Source organism: Lottia gigantea (genome assembly GCF_000327385.1).
Source record: "Lottia gigantea unplaced genomic scaffold LOTGIsca_96, whole genome shotgun sequence".
In the NCBI taxonomy this organism is placed as follows: Eukaryota; Metazoa; Mollusca; class Gastropoda; family Lottiidae; genus Lottia; species Lottia gigantea.
The window spans coordinates 458,861-482,151 of record NW_008711113.1 but is presented as its reverse complement, the minus strand read 5'-3'; the positions used below and the strand labels follow the sequence as shown (position 1 = coordinate 482,151).

The window sequence follows — 23,291 nt, the reverse complement described above, 5'->3', positions numbered from 1 at the left end:
CTGATTAAGGACTAGGTCCGTCTATAAGGAGTCCTGGTGAAATTCTAAGTACTATCAGCAGCATTTTAATCAGAAATAAAAACATTTAGCATTTCTTTATATTTAGTTTTTATTATTTATCGTCAGGTAACTTTCCATACGTCGTATACACACTCATATAGATTAGCCGATTTTTATCTTGCATATTTTTTTTTGTCAACGTTGGGTAACTGTGGTTCAAGGACAAATGACAAATAGATTAATCGACAGATCGGAGGTTGCATACGGTGTTAGGTGGTAAGTTAATTTTTCTCATATCAACACTACAGTAATGGCTTGTTCGTATATTATATGCATATTTCTGAATTTCTAATTCTGCCAAATAAGCACTTTACCTATCAGTGATTTAAATTTCGTTTCTTTTTTGTTTTTTGTCAAATTTTAGTCCCCATTGTAATCTAACGCGCCTTCCTTCATAGTACAGTTCTAATGAAGTTATGTTCAACCAATTAAAGCTTGTCATTTAGCAAAACCCAAGGAGACCCTACTGTGATAGCATCGGCATCATTTAATATTCTTGTGTCTACCTCTTTTTGTTTTTTATGTCACATCGCAATTTGGGTAGATTTCATCAGTTATTCACACTTATTCCGTTTTCTTCTTATATCATTTAGCTTTAACAGTACAAAAAAAATCAAGCATGGCTCCTTATCAAGTTGAAACAGTGCTGAAAAACATAGCCACTACAGTTGGGGAAGGTCCTCATTATGACGAAGCTACTAAGATGTTACTGCACCTTGACATACTAGCTGGTAACATTCACAGGTACAACACTTTGACCAAGATAGATGAGATGCGTCACTATGGTAAGCTTTAGTTTGTGTTCCTTTTCTGTGTATGCATTATCGTCCTCAGTAACCATTAGCCAAGGTTAAATCCGAACTTTCTCTGGGTAGTTTTTACCGGTCTTCATTTTCATGTATGCAAATCCTACTCACTAACCATATCGGGTTCAGTAGGTATAACACATCACCGAGCTTTTCCCTATGGTTTTGCGTTGACGAGACACTAAAATAATTAGTGATCTTTTCGTGCATATTCATATTCAGGCACACTACCGGTAGCTTAGGTTCAGATGGTACAGCACAACCGTATGCGACCTGGAAATTGTCTGGTTTACCTTGTTACCGTCGTCTCTTTTCCAAGAAAGGACGTCTGGTACGACGACCAGTAATTCTGTCCCGACTATGTATTTCGTGCAGTCGCAACATACTGTAAGCAACATGATTTGAACAGTTTTTCATATCAGAAACTTTTGATATCATGAATTTTGTCATATCCAGGAAGGACAAGTGCCAAGAGGTCTGGCTAAGGAACAGTTGGTAGACGGGATCCTCGTGAACCTCAGATATTACCTTGTATTTAATGCTTGTCTCATTCTTTTATGTAATTCCCTTCATTCGTGGTCCTTAAGGGTCCTGCAAACAATAACATAAAAGATTTCGTTAGACAGGCGAGACCTCTTGTCCAGAAATTATATCAGCTAATCGTGAACTTATTTTACAGATGCACCTACATCACTTATCGTCCCAAGGCAGAGTGGAGGTTATGTTATTGCCAATGTTTTGAACTTATCTCATTTAAACTGGGAGACCGGACAGCTGACGCACCTCGCCAGTGTTGACCAAGGTACAAGGAATCAATTCAATGATGGAAAATGTGATGCTTCTGGCAGGCTTTGGGCAGGTAATCTGTTGCTTTTTAGTTAAGAACTTCTGAATTGGTCGAGTTGATGCAGCCTTTAATACTTTTTTGTAAAAGGACAAGAAACTGTTTTAAAGACGAAATGCGTTGGAGAGGCTTCTTACTGCGAAGAATACAATATAAGCATTAAAGTTTTGTGAATTCTCCGAAAGTGGCTGTCACGGGTTTTAGCAACTATCATCTTTTCCTATGAGTCAATCCAAATAATCCACGAGCTTAAATTATAGTCGTTGAAAACAGCGGGAGCGGGAGCTGAGATGATGAGAAAGTCACCAGACCCAGAATATATATAGCAATAAATGCTTCCCAACATTTCAGGAACAATGGGGTATATGGAGAAACCAGTCTTTCCGGAAATGGAAACAGCCTTTTTGTATACGCTAGAAAAGGATTTGAAGGTTCGACGCCACTTGGACAAAATAACCATCTCCAATGGTATAACATGGACAAATAATAATACCAAAATGTTTTATACTGATACCATAACGCGAGAGGTCTGGGCCTTTGATTTTGATCTGGAATCTGGAAATCTAAGTAAGTTATTGTTTCCAGTACTCGCTTGTCATCAGATGTTTTACTTGTCCTTCTGGATTCGGATGTTAATGATTCACATAATTTCTCTGGTTGTAGCCGTCAATTAAAACTTTTAAGGTTCTTGCTTTCATCTTCCTGATCACTTGTGAGAATTTTTTTTTATGTGACTCCACAGTGGTTTTCTTTGTGGAAAACAGCGAGTTTCTCGTATTACGTTTTTAGTTCTTGTAAATCCACAACACATATTTTGACCTCATTATCGCGGATACCATTTGGATGAAATTAGTTTTACTGTTCAACCACCCCCTTTGCTAAAAGTGAAAGAACGCTACAATCTCTTTTTTGTATTCAGGTAACAAAAAAGTGTTGGTCAAATGCCCAGAATCTTTGGGTTATCCGGATGGTATGACCTCGGATATTCATGAAAATATCTGGTTAGCTTTTTATGAAGGTAGTTGTGTTGTACGTTATGATACGACCACAGGTTTGTATTGGACAACAGTTTTTTTTATTCATCGACACAAAGTTCTTCAAAGGAAACTGAGCTTACCTCGTTTATAATAGAATCGAAATGTTGTGCTAAAACTTAAAAAAAAAAACCATGTACCGCCATCAAAATTTCGCCTTTTTAACAGACATAACGTAGTGGTCATTTTGTCATCGATCCCCGATATCTGTACTGTGTTTTGTAATGTTTTTTTAGGTAAAGAAATATCGAGGATCAAGCTACCAACAAGTCAAATAGCATCTTGTGCTTGGGGTGGCGATAACTATGACGAACTCTACGTCACTACCGGTCATATAAATGTAACAGACGATCTAGCAGGCTCGTTGTTTAAGGTCACAGGTCTCGAAAGCAAAGGCCGCAAACCACATATATTCTTAGGTTAATCGTTTATGCGATGTCCGCTTTTGTGATCATATTGTTTGGCTTAATAAAGTTAATATATATCATGTAAATGTAAAATCAAACCAGTTGCTGAAAACTCGGATCTTGCTTTATTTAGCTTTAGCTGAGTTTAAACCTCCTCCCCCTTTCAATAAAGAGGTGGACCATGGTTCACTTTATCCAAATTTCATGTATTATTGATAATACAACTATTCTTAATATACGATAGGGGTAGCGTGTGTTCATATTTACACAGCGCCCTATGGGGAAGCGTGTTAATTGGCTGATTTGTAAAATCACGTGACATCATGAATTTTTATTAACTGAATCCGGATTATACGGTTTACCTTCTACAGTGAAACACAGTAGAAATATATGATAGTTTCTAACGTGTTGGAGACACGATCGAGGTAACCCGAATGTCTATGGTTCTATTCCAGCAATGCTCAATTTATCTCAATAAGGTTTCGTTTTAATGAAGGAGTGGGGCGGGGATAGCCAGGGAGAGGATTTGTTGACCCCGTTCAATAATTTATCAAGTGATTACATAAATAAACCTTTATTTCTGATCATTCTTTATGCGTTTAACCTGAAAAATTAAAATTAATTATCAGAAATACATTCAAAAAAATATTAAAATCACCCTCAGATGAAATACATGTTCTGAAATGAATCCATAACGCTCTGCACAGACAAGGGCACAATTTGCAAGCAAAAATTCACAGTGAGCATTATAGTTGCTTACCGAAAAGGTGTCGAATTTTATCAACGGCGTAGTGTCCAGCTTTTTCTGAAATGAAAATAAACATATTTAGTCGATCAGAATATGACAAAAATCATAAAAAATGTATATGACGACGAATAACTTGCAGTGGTGTTGCCCGTTCCTGGTCGTTTCGCGTGTTGAGTGACCGGTTTCGTGGCATCATGAATATTTGTCTTATATACATTACACTGCTGGAGACGATGGACAAGCAATGTGCTTATAAATATAATCTTGAATAGTGGGTGCACAGGAGGGGGGATCCCTTTAGACGCTCAATGAGAGGCTTGGCACTTTGATTCCTCAACAGAGCTGACGCATTTCGAATTCAGCCTCGACAGTTGCCGTCCGAATGACAAGAAAGAGATTAAACTGTACTTACCTATTCCACTAGCGATTTCGCCTGAAAAAAGCAAAATTATTTTTTAACGGGTTTCCTTATCCTGGAATACCATGGTCAGAAATATTCTAGTGAGGGGGGGGGGGGGGTTGGGGGGGGAGGGGGTTGTGATGTTCCAGCAGTAGTTGTATAAAATTCTCCCTTTCTGGAAGATTATGCACTCCACTCGACAGAGCTATACTATTAACATGCGTTTGAGCACTTGTATGTTTTTAAACCCCCAGGCTAACGGGAAACGATTTCGAGATGTCCAAAAACAGACTCTACTTTACATTTCAGTGCAGACTCTCTGTTTCTTGGTTGTTAAAACAATTTATAACACATCAAGATTTCACCCAGAAATCATACCCAATACTTACCACCAATGGCGGTCTTGGCAGCTTCCTTTGCTATATCTTTAGCAACAGTTCCCCAGATACCTCTTCGTCCTACAAGAAAGTCGATATGGAAGTGGACCTTTAAACACACAAAAAGGGTTAACTGCACTTTTATGACAAATTGGTTACGTCCCTTTGGCCTTTTATCACATTTTAAGGACCTACGTATGCTTTAGACTTTTAAGACCTTAGCAGCATTAGCAAACAACCCATTTTTAGACGCAACTTCATAGAACCCTTCCTTCCCGAAATATAACCAATACCCACCATGAAATGAATTAATCTATGAATGAATGCAATAAAAAAAAATTATAATTAAACCTACCAAAGATTTTGTGGATTCCACTTTCTAAAAAAAAAAGAAAATCCTTATTCACATTTCTAACTTGAAAAGCCATGAATTACGGATTCGGGCTTTGATTGATTAATGACGTATCGGGTGGAATAGTGATTTGGAATCGTAAAAATAAAACAGAACTTAACCGTCGTAAAGCTTAAAAAAAAGCTTAAAGAATGGCAGTATTGATAAGGGACCTTGTGTGAAAGTTCCAAGAATATTTGCACACCTCTTAGTTTGACAAGCAAAAAAAAAATCTGCGCATTATACACGCAAATATACTTTATATATACTTTATACAGAGATAGGATTTGTGCCGTAAATTATTTTGTCATAAAGGAAATATATGGAAGCAAATAAGTGACAATAAAGTTATATCTTACCAACACCGTGAGCGATTTCATCTAAAAGATAAAGAAATAACATTTAAAATCAAGAAAATAAAAAAGGCACGAACTAAACCAAAACGGCTTTGAATTGAATAACAAGAACTTCCGCTTTAAATCTGGTGGATTTCAATTGGCTGTCCAAGTTTATTCATCCAATGATTGATGCGTTTTGGATTTTAATTTGTGTATATTTAAACCCCGACACTACTGCAGTTGCTTCCAGTTGACATTCGTGGGATGTTGCAGAGTAGTACGGACGTTCTGTATAGAAGTTGTCCAAAAGGCTTTTTCAATGGCAACATCTCACAAAACCTGCTATACTTACTGGCAATGGCGGTCTTGGCAGCTTCCTTGGCTATATCTTTAGCAACGGTTCCCCAGATACCTCTTCCTACAAAAAGGTTATTTATTTTTTTTAGGTGGAATTGGTCCTAAAGATGTTCTTCCCATAAAATATAGGCAACGCATAAAAAAAAGTTGATCTGGATTTTTATGACCACTATGTAGACTTGTGTTATGCATTTTTTAATTTTTTGCCTGTGGTATTAACGGTTAGGACTTGGCTGTTTATGTTTTTGGTTATTGAAGAACAATTTGATTAAATGTAATTAAATATTAATTAATAAATGATTTGATAAGGATATAAAAAAACGTACCAAAGATTTTGTGGACTCCATGTTCTGAGAAAAACAAAAACAAACAAAAATCATTATTCACATTTTTGACTTAAAAAATGGCTATTATTTATTAATGAAACTGCGCACTATACAAGGAAATATACCGCCGAACGGTACTCCTGAAGGTGGTGACCAAATCATAAAAAAGAGATTGTAACTGAAATATATCTTACCTATTCCGCTAGCGATTTCATCTAAAAAATAGAAAAAAATAATTACGTTGAGTGGTCAAGTAAAAGAGGAAAGGAAAAAAAATGGAACGAACCGCAGCAAAAAAGTTTAAATTGGCCATAATTTTGAATGAAACGAACTTGTCCCGCTGTAAATCTGAAGGGTTCTAATTGGCTGGCGTAATAGTTTCCTCTCATGATTTGATTCACGTGACCTGTGAGTTTGCGCGATGCCTAATGCATGTTTTACGTAAAGGTTCCCTATAATTTTACTCGCCCAAACGTATAAACGCACGGACTGTGTGCGTGAGAAACGTTTCATTCGTCCTTGTTAGTTGATACACTTCAGATGTAAATTATCCTTTGCTTAGTAACTCGTTTTCATAAAACAATTTTCATGCAACCTTTTCAGAAGAAAACGATACAACGCCACGAAATATTTGGCAAATTGTTCGATTTTTGTTATTTCCAAAAACTGTTAAGATACAAAGGGAGGTCTGTACATTTGAGAGAATCAAACCCAATTTTCGTGTTAGGAATGTTCGAGAGCTTTTCTGCTTTAATATTAATATATATGCGTATATTATCCTTTCCATTCAACCGAATGAACCCTAGAATGTACAACTACATCCAGTCATAAAATGGTCACATTTTAGAACTTTCCTGCAATTGGAAACAGAGTTATTACCCTTTTCCCATAAATATTTATTAATCAGTATATCACTTACTTGCAATGGCGGTCTTGGCAGCTTCTTTAGCTAAATCCTTAGCAACGGTTCCCCAGATACCTCTCTTTCCTGTAATCGGATGCAAAAACGAAAATCAACGTATAGGGCGACTTCTAGCAGAAGAGCCTTTGTCCTCTTCTTTGAAAACCGCCCTTATTGACATTTGACTAGTCTAATACCAAAAAGGCATTGATAAGTTTTGCAATTTTTGACATTTGACTTGCCATGGATACGTCGACTCGGTCGAAACGTATACCAAAACGCATCGATAGGTTTTGCAATTTTTTGTACGTCATATTTTGACACCGAATTAAAAATAGTAAAAACAGAATATAATTCGTATCTAAGGAAATGATTTAAAATGGTAAATATTTGCGCTCTATTGCTTTGCATATTATATTCTAGTCTAGTTCTTCTCAACCTCAGTGAGATCATTCCTCCCCTGCTAAGAAGCACTGAAAAATCTAGTCTATGCTGATGGCCATAGATTGAGCAGCATGCTGTGTGGAATTTATTTCTAAATAGTAATGATAACTGATCTACTGTTTTCGATTTGATTAAGTCAATGTGCTCGTAATAAATGCAACTGCCCAATAACATTGCAAAGCATACAACCAGATAGCGAAAGTGCAAGCTCCAAACAAGTTATTCTATATCCATAATCTTACCTAATTTACTGCCGATATAGTGAGCTCCACTTTCTGAAATGAAATGAGCAAATGAAAGAATCAATACCCGATACGTGGATTCTAAAACGATATCGCAGGTATATATTTAAAGAAAAGATGTTAATTTACTATCCCATGATATTGATAGATTCTTACGTGAAGCTGATACCAACTATGACTAGTCCTTCTATTTTCTTCAACACAGCTCTATATTTAAAGAAATGACGTTCTTTTGTCATGGGTAATGTACACTGTTATTAGAAGCAGCATGGATTGTAATTGTAATAGTGAAGAGACGAATGTGCTTTCCACTTACCGATCCCATGTGCGATTTCATCTGCAAAAATAAATACAAAGACATTATTGTTTTGTTTCGTTAAACATTACATTAGAAACTACAATTGAGATCATCATTCAGATCTTCATAATAATGTTTAAAAGCTTAATTTGGACCAGGTGTTATTTAATTGGTCTATGGCGCCCAGAATGTAAATGAGCAAGTGGATTCTTCATATATCTGCCAAATCTCTGAGAGCTTTTATAATGAGATAGAAAGTGAACTCTTTCTCCCTGCTTTTATTGAATAATTCTAGATGTTTTTTTGACACCATCTTCATGTGCTAAAAATATCAAGGAGCAGTATCTGTGACTGCAATACTTACTGGCAATGGCGGTCTTGGCAGCTTCCTTGGCTAAATCTTTAGCAACAGTTCCCCAGATACCTCTTCGTCCTACAAGACACGATATATTATGGTAAGGACAATTTCGGACTTGATGAGGACCTCTGCCCTCATCTCAAGATTTGACAAAATATCATGACCTTCCAAAATCAGGACAAATTGTTTTCTTAATCTTACCTAATTTATTGCCGACATAGTGAACCCCACTTTCTGAAATAAAATTCGAAAAAATGAATCAGTACATAATATTCTGATTCCTAAATCTTTAAGTATTTAAATTTTAAGTCAATTTTAAAAGATAGTCTTCCTTCTTCGTACGTCGTTCTTTAGCCGCTCATGATGTAACAATTGTTCTTTGTCATGCGTCACCGAAAATGTACAATGTGAAGCAGCAATTGCAATATTGAAGAAATAAATAGGTATGTATGACCCGGTATGTACTTACCGATTCCATGTGCGATTTCATCTGCAAAAATAAAAACAGAACCATAAATACTTTGCTTTGTTACACAATGAACTGCAATCTGAATCACTATTCAGAACTTCATGATGATGTTTTCTATCCCTAAACTTATACATAAATTTTGGTTATATAGCCTAGAAGTTAGTAGGTTGGAGCGTTCAAGTTGTAGGAGTGCCATCATCATTATCAAGAGTTATCGTACGTTAAAATCAATTACATCAAACGAATGCTAATACTTACTTGCAATAGCAGTCTTTGCTGCTTCTTTAGCTAAATCTTTAGCAACGGTTCCCCAGATACCTCTCTCTATTTGAGAAAATTGAAAAATATTTGTTATGTGGAAAGATCTACTGATGGACGTCCGGACTAGCTACCAAAATATATTTCTGATTGAACAGAGCTTGTTTCAGTCATCTGTAACTCATTATTTTAGACGACCGAACAATAAATGGGTATGGAGAATCGGGGATAGATATATGCAAGTAGCCAGGGACCAGACCAGTATGGTTGTTATCCTTGTGAAAAATGGTAGCTTCCTTCTTCTCATGAAAATATGCATATTCTTTTTCTGAGCAACATTTTTGCGAAAATATGATTTTCAAAGGCTGTTTGCTTGGAAAATAAAGTCAAATTTGTCGTATTTCTCAGTTTTTTTCTTTTACCAAGTATATGAACTTTGTTACCTTGTGGAGCAGCAATAGCTGCAGTAGCAAACAATGCACACAGGACAAGTTTCAACATCTACAAGAAAAACAATTAGTGCTTTAACTTCACGAAAGATGAAGAATGGTGATGCTGTTACGTAGAATGGGCAAAATAAGAAGGACTTCTTTGAAGGAGCAAACTGATAAATTTAATCAACTGCAGGTATGAATAAATATCCGCACAAGCAAAACAACTTCGTTAACCAAAAATCTCGTTCAAAACATGACAAAAATCGGGAGCAATAAATGTGTAGCTCAAACAAGACGTAGGTGATACTGCAAGTTGCTTGATCTAGGTAACATGCCAACACGTGTTCTTCAAGTCCAATGCAAACGTACTGCTTTGAAAATTGACAATAAGTAACGAGGTTCACTGTGCCTACCTTCTCTTTCTATGGATTTGAAAACAGAATCGAGGAGTGTCAGTCTAACCAGCTATTTATACTTGGTCGTGATGATTGTTGTGACTTTGATTATCAGTCCAAAACATCTGGTTTATTTACATAACATAGAAAAACTGGCACGGACCTTATCTTATCATTTCGTCAAAAATTGGCTTTAGCTCTACTTCAGCTGACACAGTTCCACATCTGTGTACTCATCGTAATGCCAAAATGTCAAAATTCCATGCTGTCGAATTGCATTGCAAACATTATCTTCATTAAATAGAAAAAATTAAAAGACAAATCCATATCACCAGGGTTTTTTTTCACGCTACGTAATTAGCGCGCTGATGCGTTAGATCACAGAGTTACTCGACGGACCATGTCCAGGCGGCTCCGAAGTCAAGGAATCGGGGCTTACAGACAGTATTTAGGACAGCCATTGACAGCATAACATCATCGTCAGGTTAGGATGAGCCCACCTTGTACGGCGATGAAAACGACCAGACTTGTTCCGCATCAGTCGGTTCTGTATGTTCAGAGATGATGAGAGGCAGAGAGAGTTTATCGCCGAAGGAGTGAACAGTCAGCGGCATGTTGCGTTCAAGAGGTGGTACGAGAGAATATCATTGTGTGGGGAGGGATCTCTTGGCAGGAGAGGACTCCACTAGTTATCGTTAGTGACATCTTGACAACCCAGCGTTACATCGATGACATTCTTAGTCCGACAGTCTTACCATTTCTCCAACAACAGTAACATGGTGTCATTTATCCACATGACCACGACAGACCCCATACATCTTCTTTGGAGTCACCAATATCAATGTGTTGCCATGGACCCCACGCCCCCCCCCCCCCCTGTCATGTCCACTCTGGGGCATCATGGATCGTCGTGTTCGTCAGCATCCTAGGAGGAATGATTATTTATCCCACTGATTTAATCTGATTAAATTTTTTGTGTTTCTGTGAGTATTTGCCTCCTGTGTTAAGGCTCTTGGTGGTCACATACACTACTAATGGGAATGATATTGGTACATACATGCATACATAATAGCCCGTTTTTTTGTACATCATCTCACTTTGTGCGACTATAGCCGGAAGCTATACATTTGTCATTTGATGTGCTGATTTCGTTGACCTATCTGCTTAAAAACATTTCCATTTATTTTGTGTTTTTTTCAAGCCTTGGTAAAGTTTCTATTGGCCTTTATTTTATATTATCATAAATGACATGATTCCAGGTCAGTGATATGGCATAACCAGACAAGGCCACATTTTTAATAAGATTTCGATGAAGCTTGTATGTATGTATGTTGTTGAGACCTCGGAAAAGTAAGATATTCGAGAGTTTTGATGAAGACTGTTGAGTTATTGCCCTTGAAATGTATAATATCATATCTGAGACACGTGTCGACTGTCTGAGATGAGTTCTTGAGAATTTGAAAATTTAAGAATAAGTTTAAAGTTATTGGTTGACGTCCGTATCCAACAGAGGCTGATACCGCAAACTAGGTAGTTGTTGGTAATTGTGGTAGATGGTAATTGTAATGTATTCATCCTCGTTATAATGTGGACGTATATTGTTTTTGCCCCTGTCAGCTAGTTGTCTTCTGCTTGTGAAAGCAATGGATGTTGCAGTTTTTTGTCAGGGTATTATGGTAACTTGATATTAATGCTTATGTCTGTTGATGATACGTACGATTTTACGATACTCTGATTAAATGGTAAATCAGGTACTAGAGGTAGAGTGATTATTCCACGGGGGAATTGCAATAGCTGCAAGATCTGATCTGAGGGGTTCTATTTAAATTTACTCCAGTTTAGCCATTGTGTTTATGTCATTATCTGATCATTTCGCTATGTCCTTCCCCCTTCCAAATGCCATAAAGACTAGTTTTGATTAGCATCGAGGTCACAGCAAGTTGTCATGTTGTTACACATGACTCGCCGCACGAAGGCTTATGATGAAGTGGGAAGATTCTTCCAGTCTTAGATTATCTTTGGGCGTTTGCCTCTGATAAGATATAAAACAAAAAAATATTTTTATGTTTTTTATTTAATTTTTCACTATTTTCTGTTCCATCTTATTGGGATCCAGTGAATTGAGCGATTAATGGACCTAATTCTGAAAAAAAAAACAGAAGAAATTGTTTAAACAAAAGCAGAAGATTTTTTTGGGTTCAATTACCAACTTTGGTACATTGCCTTAAATGTTTTTCAAGAGTGAACCTGAAGTGTTTCCTTTGTGACACCCATCAAGCATGAAGCTTGTACTTATAGGTTATATTTTCGAGATTTCAACACATAAAATTATCAATTTGAGCATCTTTCGACAGTATCTAACAGATGTTTCAAAATGTTAACAGTCGTATGAGATCAACTTTTAGACAATCTGATATATAATACTAACCTTGGGCAATGATTTGTGGTAATTCTCCTAAAGCATCAGTGATAGCAGTGCTAAATTTATCAGCAACACCACCGAAGACAGTGCTTAAATCTGAAAAAAGAAGCACAATGCCTTTAACGTGGGAACTGTTATCATGGTCAATTCACTGCAAAGGTTAGGGCAATGGTAAGCTGGCTGACAGAAGTCTGATTTTTTTTTGTTATTGGCTTCTTAGGATTGATTTCTGGCATAGAAGTTGTTCCGAACATAACCAGTTTTATCTTGGGCTCAGTGGTACGGAACACCCACAAAGAACCACTGGTTGGAGCTGTTTGTCGATGCAGCAAAGACTGATTAGGTGCAGTTGTCATTCCAAAGCAAATTGGATGATAGAAAGTCTAAGGCAGGTTGGATGATTGCAATGTGAGAGGACGTGGCTTACCTTCAGCTTCACGTCTTCCAAGTTTGGAGATGAGTCCATCAAGTTTGCTTGTAGCGACTGAAATGGAAAAGGTTATGGTTACTGAACCATGGGCGAAAAAGATAAAGGACTGTTCATTATCTTCTGAGCAATATTTTCTGGCATCCGGTGGAGCAATTTTAAATCCGGTAGTTTTTTCGCGCAGTTCAAAGCTTCATTCAAAATACTTACGTTGTCCAAGACTTCCCAAAGCACCTTCACCAATGTGTTTGAGTTCACCGCCGATCATTTTACCAATATCTCCGAAGATGTTTCTTCGGGCTGGAAGGAAATTACATTGAGAATGGGATTTTTAAAACTACCAAAATTATTCTATTTTAAGCTTTATCTCAGACATGAAAAGAAAAAGGTAGTTGTAGTGGGCTATCAGGGGGATTCATCAAGAAATCCTTTGGGTCCATTGTCGCAGCTGACGACCCTTAAGAACTCAGCAAAATTGATGTATTTATATGATCCTTACCAATGTGGTGATGGTGTAAAACTTCATCGATGATGTCTGAAAAACAACGAAAGGTACATGTATATCATTAGCTGTCTCTTCGATACTTTTCAGGATTCAAGAGCCTAGGTTCATATCGTAGATTGGACAACTCTATGATGTGTGATAGGACGGTCGTTTATTCAGGATAGTGGCGATAGTTCTCTTTCCAGCTGTCGACCGATTTTAAAGTACACTGTCTGCAGCACATGCCACTTGTGTCCATCCGAATGATCAAACGCATTTCCAAACAGCAGTAACAGAGTCAAAGTATCCAAGATACAATATACATTATGTAATGAACAAATATGTATAGGCGGGAACTTACGTTGTTTTTCCTTTTCGATCAGGGAATGAACTTTTCCAAACAAATCATTTTTCAAATTGTGTTCGAATTCAGCGATGTCTGAAAATAGGATAAAAAATATTTTAAGAATAAAATTTCAGCTCATGAAGATAACCATTAAATGATATTCTCGAAGAATGATAAAAGCACCTACCCTTGGCAAAGGCCAAATCTCTCTTTCCCAAGTGAATGTGTCCCAAGACGTTGGTGAGACCACTGGTCAAAGCACTGGTTAAGCCTGAAAATGTTAAAAGATGTAACATGTATTTTCAGCCAAAATATTAAATGATAAGTCGATTGTAAAAAAAATACTTAGATCTCAAGATTTGTTATAAACTCAATTTTCCCACTTTTATAACAGATAAGCTGGTAGATCAACCTTCCATGTTCTTCCGCGAACTATTGATCTGCATCTACCTAAACCCATTCGCCCAAGCTTATGAAGTAAGCTAATCAAATTATAAATCTGGAAGTTGCCCTCGATGATCATAATGCATCTCTTTGTTCACTTGCGGGTCGTATTATATTCAACAAAACCATTGTTCTGTTGCATAAGAGATGTCATTGCTATATGTGATGAATTCTAAGATATTCATTGTCAAACACTGACTTATGTGAATAACCACGTCCAGATCTACATTTCACTCAGACGTATACAAAATGGCTAGATATTCAAGATTATTGTCACCAATAGCCTCAAATATTTCTCTAACTACAGTAACAAATTTTAAATGTAGCCATGGAAAGTGACTAGCAGAAGTTCGTTAATTTAGTCCCCAATTAAGATTTTTTATAAGTATGTGTTACTCATACCTGAGATAGCAGTGTTAACAACGGTGTTGATGGCTCCAGTAGCAGAGCTAACAAGGGCGCCTTTAAGAGCTTCTCTCAATTCACTTCCGGTACTTCTGGTTGTTTGGTGGTGATGTAAAAGTTCATTCAATACTGGAATTGAAATGCATTTACTTGGAATGAGTCCAAAGCGTTGTATTGTGTATACTACCACTACCACAATCTACACATCATATTAATAAATCAACTATGATATGAGCTAAATCGACACATGGTTGTTCAGCCTCATAAACAGAAATGTGTTCGGCTGCAGAAGGCGATCTTAAACTCTGATAAGCCTTTGCTTCATTATATAATGATCGTATTATTCCATGTATTATGTAATAGGGACATCCCAGGTCTTATGAAGTTTAGGTGTATTGTTACTTACATTCTTTTTCCTTGTGGATGAAGTCTTTTACGTTCTGGACGATGTCGGTTTTTAAGATGTCACCAAAGATATCTTAAAGAGAATTCAACATACATGTAGTATCATAAGAGGACTGGCTATTACTCTTGTACGACGTGCTAAATAACGGGGAAGGTCGAACTTCATGACCGGTCCCATTTAGCTAGAGAACTAATTCATATCACAAAGGTCATGTTGAAAGTCCAAAACACTTTCCGACAACAAATGTTGTTTTATCTTGTATTTTGCACGTATCTGAGCTAATCGAGACGACTAACAGACTTTAAGGGGACACTATGTTATATCCGATCTCATCTAAGCGACTTTACGTTTGATACTGTAAAAAATTAGAGGACTGAAATACTTACTTCTGGTTTGTTTGTGGTGTAAAAATTGGCCCAACACTGAAATAGTGAATATATTTTGCTTATCTTACTAAAGGAGACCTGTTTAGTTGGCCCTCATCATAAGGCGAAAATCATATATGTTCATATACCAAGTAGCCGAAAAGGTATTTGGTATATCAAATTTGTAAATCCTTAAAGCAATCTATCACTATCATTAGTTTTGCACGGAATTGTTACTAGTGCCGCTACACCTAGCTGTTGTTCCTTACAAGAGCATGCACACTAAAAGAATCTAGAAAATGTAACTGAAAGGCGTTCATGACCATTGTCCAAAAAGTGAATACTACCTACGTTCATTGTTTTAATACTTGGATGTATAGTTAAGTATATATTATAGATTGATAAACATATTGATTTAAACATTAACAATTTGAATCATCTTTTTAACTACTGCCACGGGCGTATGTTGTCTTGCTTAACAAACTCGTTTGTGTATGTATACAAACTTTGGTGAACTTTGGTGAATCAACGAATGTGCATCATTGTTTTTGGGGACAAATTCACGAAATATAATGCCAAAGAATATGAAATGATCCCACATTCGTCAACTTACATTCTTGTTCCTTGTGGATGAAGTTTTCTACGTTCTTAACCAGTTCTCCACTGAAAAGGTCTCCAAGGATGTCTGTAAAAAATAAAAAACATCAATTCAATACATGGCCATGATGCTTTGGTCATAAAACACCTTCTCACTGAATATTATATGGTGTTGCTTCCCTTCACTGGTCGAACTACGAGCAGAAGTTGGCGCTCAAACATTTCATTGCATCCCCTTAGTTTTAATAATTTCTACTTTTAGATAATATGTCGAATAAACGAAGACGATGATTAGGTATATGACTTACTTCTTTTGGTTTGGTGATGATGTAAAAGTTCATTCAACACTAAAAATAGAAAAGGTAAGTTAATTTGGTACATTTGGTCCAATACATACCACTCTATCGTTTTATTTCGCTCATAAAAAAGATAAATACCACAAAAAAACTCCCATCGACTGATATTGTGCAATAACACTTTGATGCCAATTTTGAAGATACCTTTACATATCAGTATAAACATAAAATAAAAACAAATACTAACGATCAGAACAGCAAAACGAAACTCGAAATTAACAGAACATATTAGCGAAACATGGGTAGCAGTTAATGAACTTTTCACAAGAGGAAGTATATCGATTATAAATGAGTAAGTATTTCATAATGAAAAATGGCATACCAATCGAGGCGAATATTTTAAGGGTAGCAGCTTGCTCACTTCTGCAATTAAAAATTACTCCTTTCGCTGCTCTAAATTCGATTGAAAATTTTTCGCGATTCTTGTGATTTACAATTAATATGAAATTTAATATGGTTCAGCTTTTGATGCAGTTGATATAGTTTACTTACATTCTTTTTCCTTGTGGATGAAGTCCTTAACGTTTTGGACGATGTCGGTTTTCAACAAGTCACCGAAGATACCTTAAAAATACAACAACAAAACAAACGTTAGTCAAATGAATAGGGTTTGATTCTTCAAGTAAACAGTACTAAAGAACAACAATACGATAGCATAAGGTTATTACACCAAATTTTATATGATTTCTTTTAGACGCGGGTTATTTGTTCGAGCCAAAACTTTTTCTGAGGATGAAATGAGAAGTCTTACTTCTGGTTTGATGGTGGTGTAAAAGTTCATTCAACACTGAAAGTAAAAAATGAATTTTTAAAAATTAAAAGGTCGAGTGATCGGTATCCGGCATTTTCTTAAACATTCAATAACACTTTTGCTTTTATTGATTATTTTTTTTAAGAGATTAAATATAAATATCTGGTTTTTAAATCTTGGAATAAACATCATTAAGGCCAGAAATTCTAAAGTTCAAAAGTGACCCGCAGATCCCTCGATTGGTTGGTAAATGACAAGTTAACGTTAGCTTCCAGCAGATGCTGATATTGCAAACTAGGTAGTTGTTGGTAGTCGGTTGTCGGATTGGTTCAGTTGGATGATTGTGTGCTGTTGGTTTAGTAGTTGATAAGACCCCCAACTACAACAGGATTTTTGTCATTATGAAATATGTGCGTCACACTTACATTCCTTTTCTTTGTGGATGAAGTTTTCTACGTTCTTGACGAGATCACCGTGTAAAAAGTCACCGAGGATATCTGAAATAGAACGGACGATTATAAGAACAGTTGAACGAATATTTTTACTCCCGGGCGGTCATCGTATCTTTTTCGAGGTACACATATAATATTCATTTTGTCACGCCTGCAACACAAAAGACGTCTCACACCAACTACCAAGATACCAAATATAAGACAGTTCGTTAAACTGCATTACCAATCCTTCTGAAAATGCCGTCTTCATGTAACTAAGCGTCTTAACTCGCCACTACAGTACTCGACTACCGTGGTTACCAAACAAGGTAACACAGATTTGAGAGAAATATACTTACTTCTGGTTTGGTGGTGATGTAAAAGTTCATTCAACACTGAAATCAAATTTTCAAAAGATTATTATAAAGGTCGGGCATTGGTGTTCATGATATTTTTAAATTTGAAAACTGTGTCACAAGTCAGTATGCTCAGTAAGCTTCAACTGCTTCTTCAGATATACCTCATGAATGTACATTGTACATGTAGGAGAAGATGCCTTCCCCAAAACCCGAATCATTCTCTCCCGTCCCGAAGAGCTGGTTCATTTCACGTATACCGCATTGATTTCGTCAGAATTTGACTTATCGCGTTATATACATGTCGCTGTTAATTCTATTCGGTTGCTTTGCAACATTACTTACATTCTTTTTCCTTGTGGATGAAGTTTTCTACATTCTTGACGAGATCACCGTGTAAAAAGTCACCGAAGATACCTACAATGCAGAGAATGTTCGAAATTCATTAACGTAAACCAGAGTGGTTCTCTGCCAAAATGCAAACTGATGAAAATACAGCTCTTTGCGTTACATGTTCTACAGTCAACTATGATCGTTACATATTTAGTCAGTAAGGCGGTTCACTAATCCAACCAATGACACTGCTGCTCAGCAGAAGCTTAACCACCAACTTTGTAGATATATTTTCTTAACACTAACTAAGGACTGATTGTCCTAGGCAAGAAAAGAGTATATTTTAAGCGCTTTTGGTTTTGCTGATGATCCATTTAGACGGATTTGCCAAAAGAGATCTTAATACGATGCAGAAAATGAACCACTAAAAGTTACTGACCTCTTTTGCCGAGATGGATATGTCCCAAAAGATTGGTGATTCCACCGATAGCTTTGCTGGTTAAAGCTGAAAAAGTTAGAAATGAATCAAACCCATATTAAATCCAGTGGTTTCAAATCTGGCAAATCTTTCCTTTGGAAAGTCTGAGCAATAAGACCGCCAAGGTGAAGTGTTTTTTAAAATTGTATTTCATCTCCTCATTGCAATGTCAACGCGGATAGTACCAAGCGCTTAGTGACCAACCTGTCAATGATACCTTATTGCCATGAAATGATGTACCAAGATTCGAAACGTTACAGTAGAGCAATTCGCTCTAGCTGAACAAAGAAAAGCAAATTACCTCCAAGAGCTTTGTCAAGAACACCACTAACGGAAGTGGTGAGGGAGGAGACAGCGACATTCTTAAGCTGTTCTTTGAGTTGATGTCCAATGCTTTCTCTTTTCGAAAGATCTGAAACAGGAAAATGAACATATAATATTGTACATAGAAAATATAAATGGGTAATTTGAGATTTTGTTCTCTGGTCAATGGGAAAGACCCATCATTTCAAATAAATCACAAACTCCATTTTTAATCCGTTTCTTTGTATCTATTTTCCAATCTTGTCGTATTTTCGCCTGTCTTGGTCAGAAACACCGTAATATGATTTTGGAGTAACGTTAGTTCTTTTGACTGTATTGGTTAGATTATTGAATTGTAATCAATTTGCCGACAGGATTTATATTTAAAAGTGATCATGTCAACTATAAATCAAAGGGCTTTATTACATTTCAGCCTTGCGATATGAGCATCCACTGGAAGCGAACCTACATTTCAGCCTTTCTTGATTAATTGCATTATTGCAATGAGATAATAATTCTATACATACTGTCATCGAGGGGTTTACCAAAGGCGGCTGCTACAAATAAGGCACAGACGATAAGCTTGAACATCTGCAAATAAAAATATATAGTCAGAGACAGCATCGAATACTAATTATTTTGTGGGTTTTCTTGTGCCAAAATTATTACGCCATATCCCCAATAGACAAAGGACATAAAAAGTGTTGAAAAAAAAATTGTCAGATCTTGGTAGTGGTGGACACCAGAAGAGAAACTAAATATCCAAGTCTGTATGTGTGTGAAGTGCTAGAAGGTGTTCCTTACCTTGTATCTGTCGTGGATTAATAATCGAAGAATGAGAGGACCTCGGGGTCTTTTATACTCTTCAAGAGTTCCAGTTGTGTGACCTCTAACACCAATCCTTTCCACCAAAACATCACGAAACTTTCACAAGATCAGATAAGAGCTGTCTGAAGTGAGACAATAGTAACACATATGTTTGGTTTACATAAGCTTAGAATAGTAAATGGGACAAAATAATACCAGTAATTTAGGAGACGCTATGTACTTTTCATAGTAAATGTTCTTTGAAATTGGCCTGTTGGTTAATTGGAGAAATAACCACCCAAAGTGGAATGATGCACAAGAAAGAACTAGAGAGGCCAAACTTGATTTTGCGTCATTTGAAATGCCATGGAGACAAATTGGAGATCAATGACCCAATGTAGCATGGAATGTTCATGTAAGGAATAGTCTTTTAAATTTGCTTGGAAGTGTTGGAGAACAAGGACACAAAGGGGCATGGGAAATACGACTTTTAATATCAGATAAGAACAGTCTGTTATGAAATCTGCATACTGTTTGTAGGGAAATTGGAGAGCAATGACGCAAAATGGCATAGGGTGGGTTAGCAAGACCAATAGCGTCCAATTTGAATGTTTTGGTTCTTAGATACCTGCGAGAACATACCATACCAAATACCAATGCTTATTGGCTCTTCAACTTGTCCATTTCAAAGATTATTCCAATAGGTAAAAAGTTTCTCATATATTGGACAACTAAAAAGTATTGTATTTGTACTGCACTGGTATCATCTATATAAGGCCTTTACTTTTGCTCCTGACAAGGGGTTTATAGTTTGTGTTGTTATGTCAAAGAATTTGGAACCATATGAGTTTATTTCACATATCATATCAAATTACAATTTCTTAAGAATAAAGAAAGAGAAAGAAATATTGCAAAATAGAGAGTTCAAGTCGGTCAGTTGCGGAATAGAGTACAAAATTTAGTTAGAATCAAAATATGACCCATTTCCCATTTCGACTTATCTAATCATTTATATTTTTTATTTGTGGTTATTATTTATTTTTATCCACCTGAAGAATGTTCCAGTTCCTTCAATTCAAGAAAAATATAGTGGTTTAGAAGTGGGCGGAGGGAGCGAAGCGATTTGAAAATTTGATTTGAAAATCCTAACGTTAACTGTCAGTCACGTGATTGTGAGTCGATTTAGCCAAAGCTGATTGCATGAAAAAAGGTTCGAAGGTGCGTATTTTGCCATTCTTCTGGTTAATGATCTTCAATATTTTTTTTATGATAAACACTTTGATAAGGTATTGTGTTTCATCAAAAAAACAAAACAGAACAAAGCAAATAAGACTTTCCATTGACCCACGAAAGAAATAAAGTAGAAAATGATGATAAGGTATAAATCTTCTCAGGCCCCAACCGATAGAACTGGCCTGTAGCCTGGCCTGGTCTATTCAAATAAGGGTCAATTGATATATTATTTTCTATGATTTATTATTTGAGGCGATTTCTTACCATGTTTAAGTGTTGAGATGAGATAAACAAAGCCAGGAAATTATGAATGATTTTGGACATGATTAATTCATTTAAAACTGATGTATTGGTTTCATGGGGGTTTGTTAAAGGTGACGTCCCGTGTAAAAAAATGTTGCCCGCCCACAGATTTTTCTAAGATCTGATTTTGCTGAATTCGGAAAGGTGTCCTTACTGCGTTGTTTCGTTGACGGAAACTTGGCTCTGAGCTTGTTAAGGTCGCCACAATCGTGTACAAAACGCCAGTGGTGGTTGCCATTGTCGCTTGTCGCAGGAGAGTCCTTTTCACGGATATTTTTTAAATGCAGATATTTGTTTGGATCGTGCGCAGTTTGACATGGTAAAGTTGATCTCCCCATTCTGGCTTCTTTAAATTGAATTGAAAAGAAATTGTGGGTAATTAATTATCAAAGCGAAACCAAAATCAACAAGTCATTTCAAGATGGTGCCAGGACATTTACTAATCGCACTCGAGTTCTTTATAAATAGAATGAAAAGTGTTGAAACTCCGGAAAAAATAATTAACCTGAACAAGTGAGTTATTATCTTTCTTTCATTTAACCAATAACTTTGCAAGTCGTAGTAGATGCGGTTTCGATCGAAGCATAAGTCGACATAATACCACCAGTGCTTGGATTTTGATCTTGGCATAGGTCATACTAGAACTTTCGATTCTTTTGGGTTTCGATATAGTACTTCTGGTACTCTGGTTTGGATCTTGGCATAAGTGGAAATAGCACTTCCGATGCGTTGGGTTTCGATCATGGTATATGCCAACAAAGCCCTTCCGGTTCTTTTGGGTTTTGATGTTTGCATAGGTAGACATAACATTATCATTGCTTTGGGTTTCGATCTTTGCATATGTCGACGTACTACTGTCGGTTCTAATTCATTTTTTTTTATTTTAGTTGACAATGTTGAAATTGACAGTAGCCGCTTTGATAGTAACATTGGCAGTCTACCAGACCTCTGGGTATACTTTCAGGGGCCAAATGCATTTCGAATTTGGTATGTACGGAGTACTGTATGCTATTATGTATTATTTAAATCTTTAGTTCACATAGTTTTGATTACGATTCATGAAAACGGTTCGGAATAAGAAAAAATTTCTCAAGGTTTAGATTAAGTCTGTTCCACACTGTAGAGGTCCTGGAGTAGGACACTTCCACTCTGCAGTGGTCCTCAATTAGGTCAATCTCACACTCCCAATAGTCTCGAATTCGGTTAATTCCATAGTATCCCCAATAAGGTAAATTTTACTACGTCGAATTGGGTCGATGTTTCTGAACTAGGTCAATGTCAATCATATTAAAAAAAAATAATGCAGAATTAGGCCAATTTCACACCTTAAGTACCAGAATTCGATCAATTTCACACTACAATAGTCATGAATAAGGCCAATTTCATACTCCAATGGTCCTGAACTAGGTAAGTTTCATACCGTGAAGGTCCTGAAAAATAAGGTCAATTGCGATCGATGTTTTCTGACTTCAAAAAGGCTATATGGCTTGATATAAAGTGTCCATTGACAAACAGTACCATAATTTACTAATGGGCGTAAGTTGTCATTTGTTTTGAATATGCAACAATCATCTTCGTTTAAAGACATGAGGGATTTCTCTTAACGGCTCTCATAATGGGCAATTTGGGCATGGACTATCTTACTTGCTCGATTGTTTTGCCTGGTGTTATGCCTGCATTATGATGAATATTTAATCCTATCGCTCTAGCTGTGTCTCAATCCAATGGGATTCCCTTTCTTGGCGGAATATCGTAGTTTCATCTTCTGGCAGATGAATTACTATGCGCTCAATGGGGGGTAGGGTAAAATCGTCTGATGAATGGTCGTCCAAGTTGAAATTTTTAGAAACATGCGTGTCTCTTTTAAATTTGATACCTGAACAATGAGCATTCAAAGAAATTATGATCCAGATTCTGCACAACTGAATGAAAAAGATTCCCCTTTCACAAGCACTCTTAGGTTACCCTTTCTGCCAGTGGTTTTCGATGTTTTAACTTTTTAGACAATGGATTAGTAACGGCGTATTGCGAGCATGGTGACGTGAGGTTCGAGGTTGGAGAAACAAGAAGACATAATTGTGAAGAATGCCATTGTGGACCTTATTCGATGCAGTGCCATGGGTAATACTATATTATATTCAGTATATTTTACATTCC

The 23,291-nt window shown here is 36.6% G+C and overlaps 3 protein-coding genes across 3 annotated transcripts; 1 reads left to right on the top strand and 2 right to left on the bottom strand.

The window, feature by feature from the left end:
- The first annotated feature begins 652 nt into the window (after window positions 1-652).
- Window positions 653-3,231, top strand: LOTGIDRAFT_198219 (hypothetical protein). The gene is made up of 5 exons (XM_009068925.1): window positions 653-845; window positions 1,546-1,725; window positions 2,062-2,277; window positions 2,630-2,761; window positions 2,981-3,231. The coding sequence occupies exons 1-5, from the start codon at window positions 680-682 to the stop codon at window positions 3,166-3,168; spliced, it is 882 nt and encodes a 293-aa protein (XP_009067173.1). The 5' UTR covers window positions 653-679; the 3' UTR covers window positions 3,169-3,231.
- Window positions 3,232-3,750: 519 nt separating this feature from the next.
- Window positions 3,751-10,501, bottom strand: LOTGIDRAFT_170292 (hypothetical protein; the record flags this gene model as incomplete). The annotated part of the gene is made up of 16 exons (XM_009068924.1): window positions 3,751-3,755; window positions 3,912-3,956; window positions 4,312-4,332; window positions 4,689-4,757; window positions 5,427-5,447; window positions 5,758-5,823; window positions 6,283-6,303; window positions 7,008-7,076; window positions 7,676-7,708; window positions 7,992-8,012; window positions 8,338-8,406; window positions 8,533-8,565; window positions 8,801-8,821; window positions 9,059-9,124; window positions 9,502-9,559; window positions 10,388-10,501. 16 exons carry the CDS (start codon window positions 10,499-10,501, stop codon window positions 3,751-3,753), a joined length of 732 nt encoding a protein of 243 aa, XP_009067172.1.
- Window positions 10,502-11,941: 1,440 nt separating this feature from the next.
- On the bottom strand, window positions 11,942-21,372 carry LOTGIDRAFT_237132 (hypothetical protein; the record flags this gene model as incomplete). Its single annotated transcript, XM_009068923.1, has 22 exons — window positions 11,942-12,030; window positions 12,316-12,405; window positions 12,737-12,793; window positions 12,947-13,036; window positions 13,236-13,271; window positions 13,582-13,659; window positions 13,754-13,837; window positions 14,413-14,544; window positions 14,822-14,893; window positions 15,208-15,243; window positions 15,800-15,871; window positions 16,092-16,130; window positions 16,632-16,703; window positions 16,891-16,926; window positions 17,316-17,387; window positions 17,681-17,716; window positions 18,023-18,094; window positions 18,450-18,515; window positions 18,790-18,900; window positions 19,319-19,382; window positions 19,596-19,715; window positions 21,289-21,372. 22 exons carry the CDS (start codon window positions 21,370-21,372, stop codon window positions 11,990-11,992), a joined length of 1,560 nt encoding a protein of 519 aa, XP_009067171.1. The 3' UTR covers window positions 11,942-11,989.
- Window positions 21,373-23,291: the final 1,919 nt, after the last annotated feature.

What these genes read in the sequence shown, in the direction of transcription:
- LOTGIDRAFT_198219 (XM_009068925.1), top strand. Translation starts at nt 680, where the DNA reads ATGGCTCCTTATCAAGTTGAAACAGTGCTGAAAAACATAGCCACTACA. An exon ending in AGATGAGATGCGTCACTATG is followed by an intron (nt 846 to 1,545) that starts GTAAGCTTTAGT and finishes CTTATTTTACAG; the next exon opens with ATGCACCTACATCACTTATC. An exon ending in TTCTGGCAGGCTTTGGGCAG is followed by an intron (nt 1,726 to 2,061) that starts GTAATCTGTTGC and finishes CCAACATTTCAG; the next exon opens with GAACAATGGGGTATATGGAG.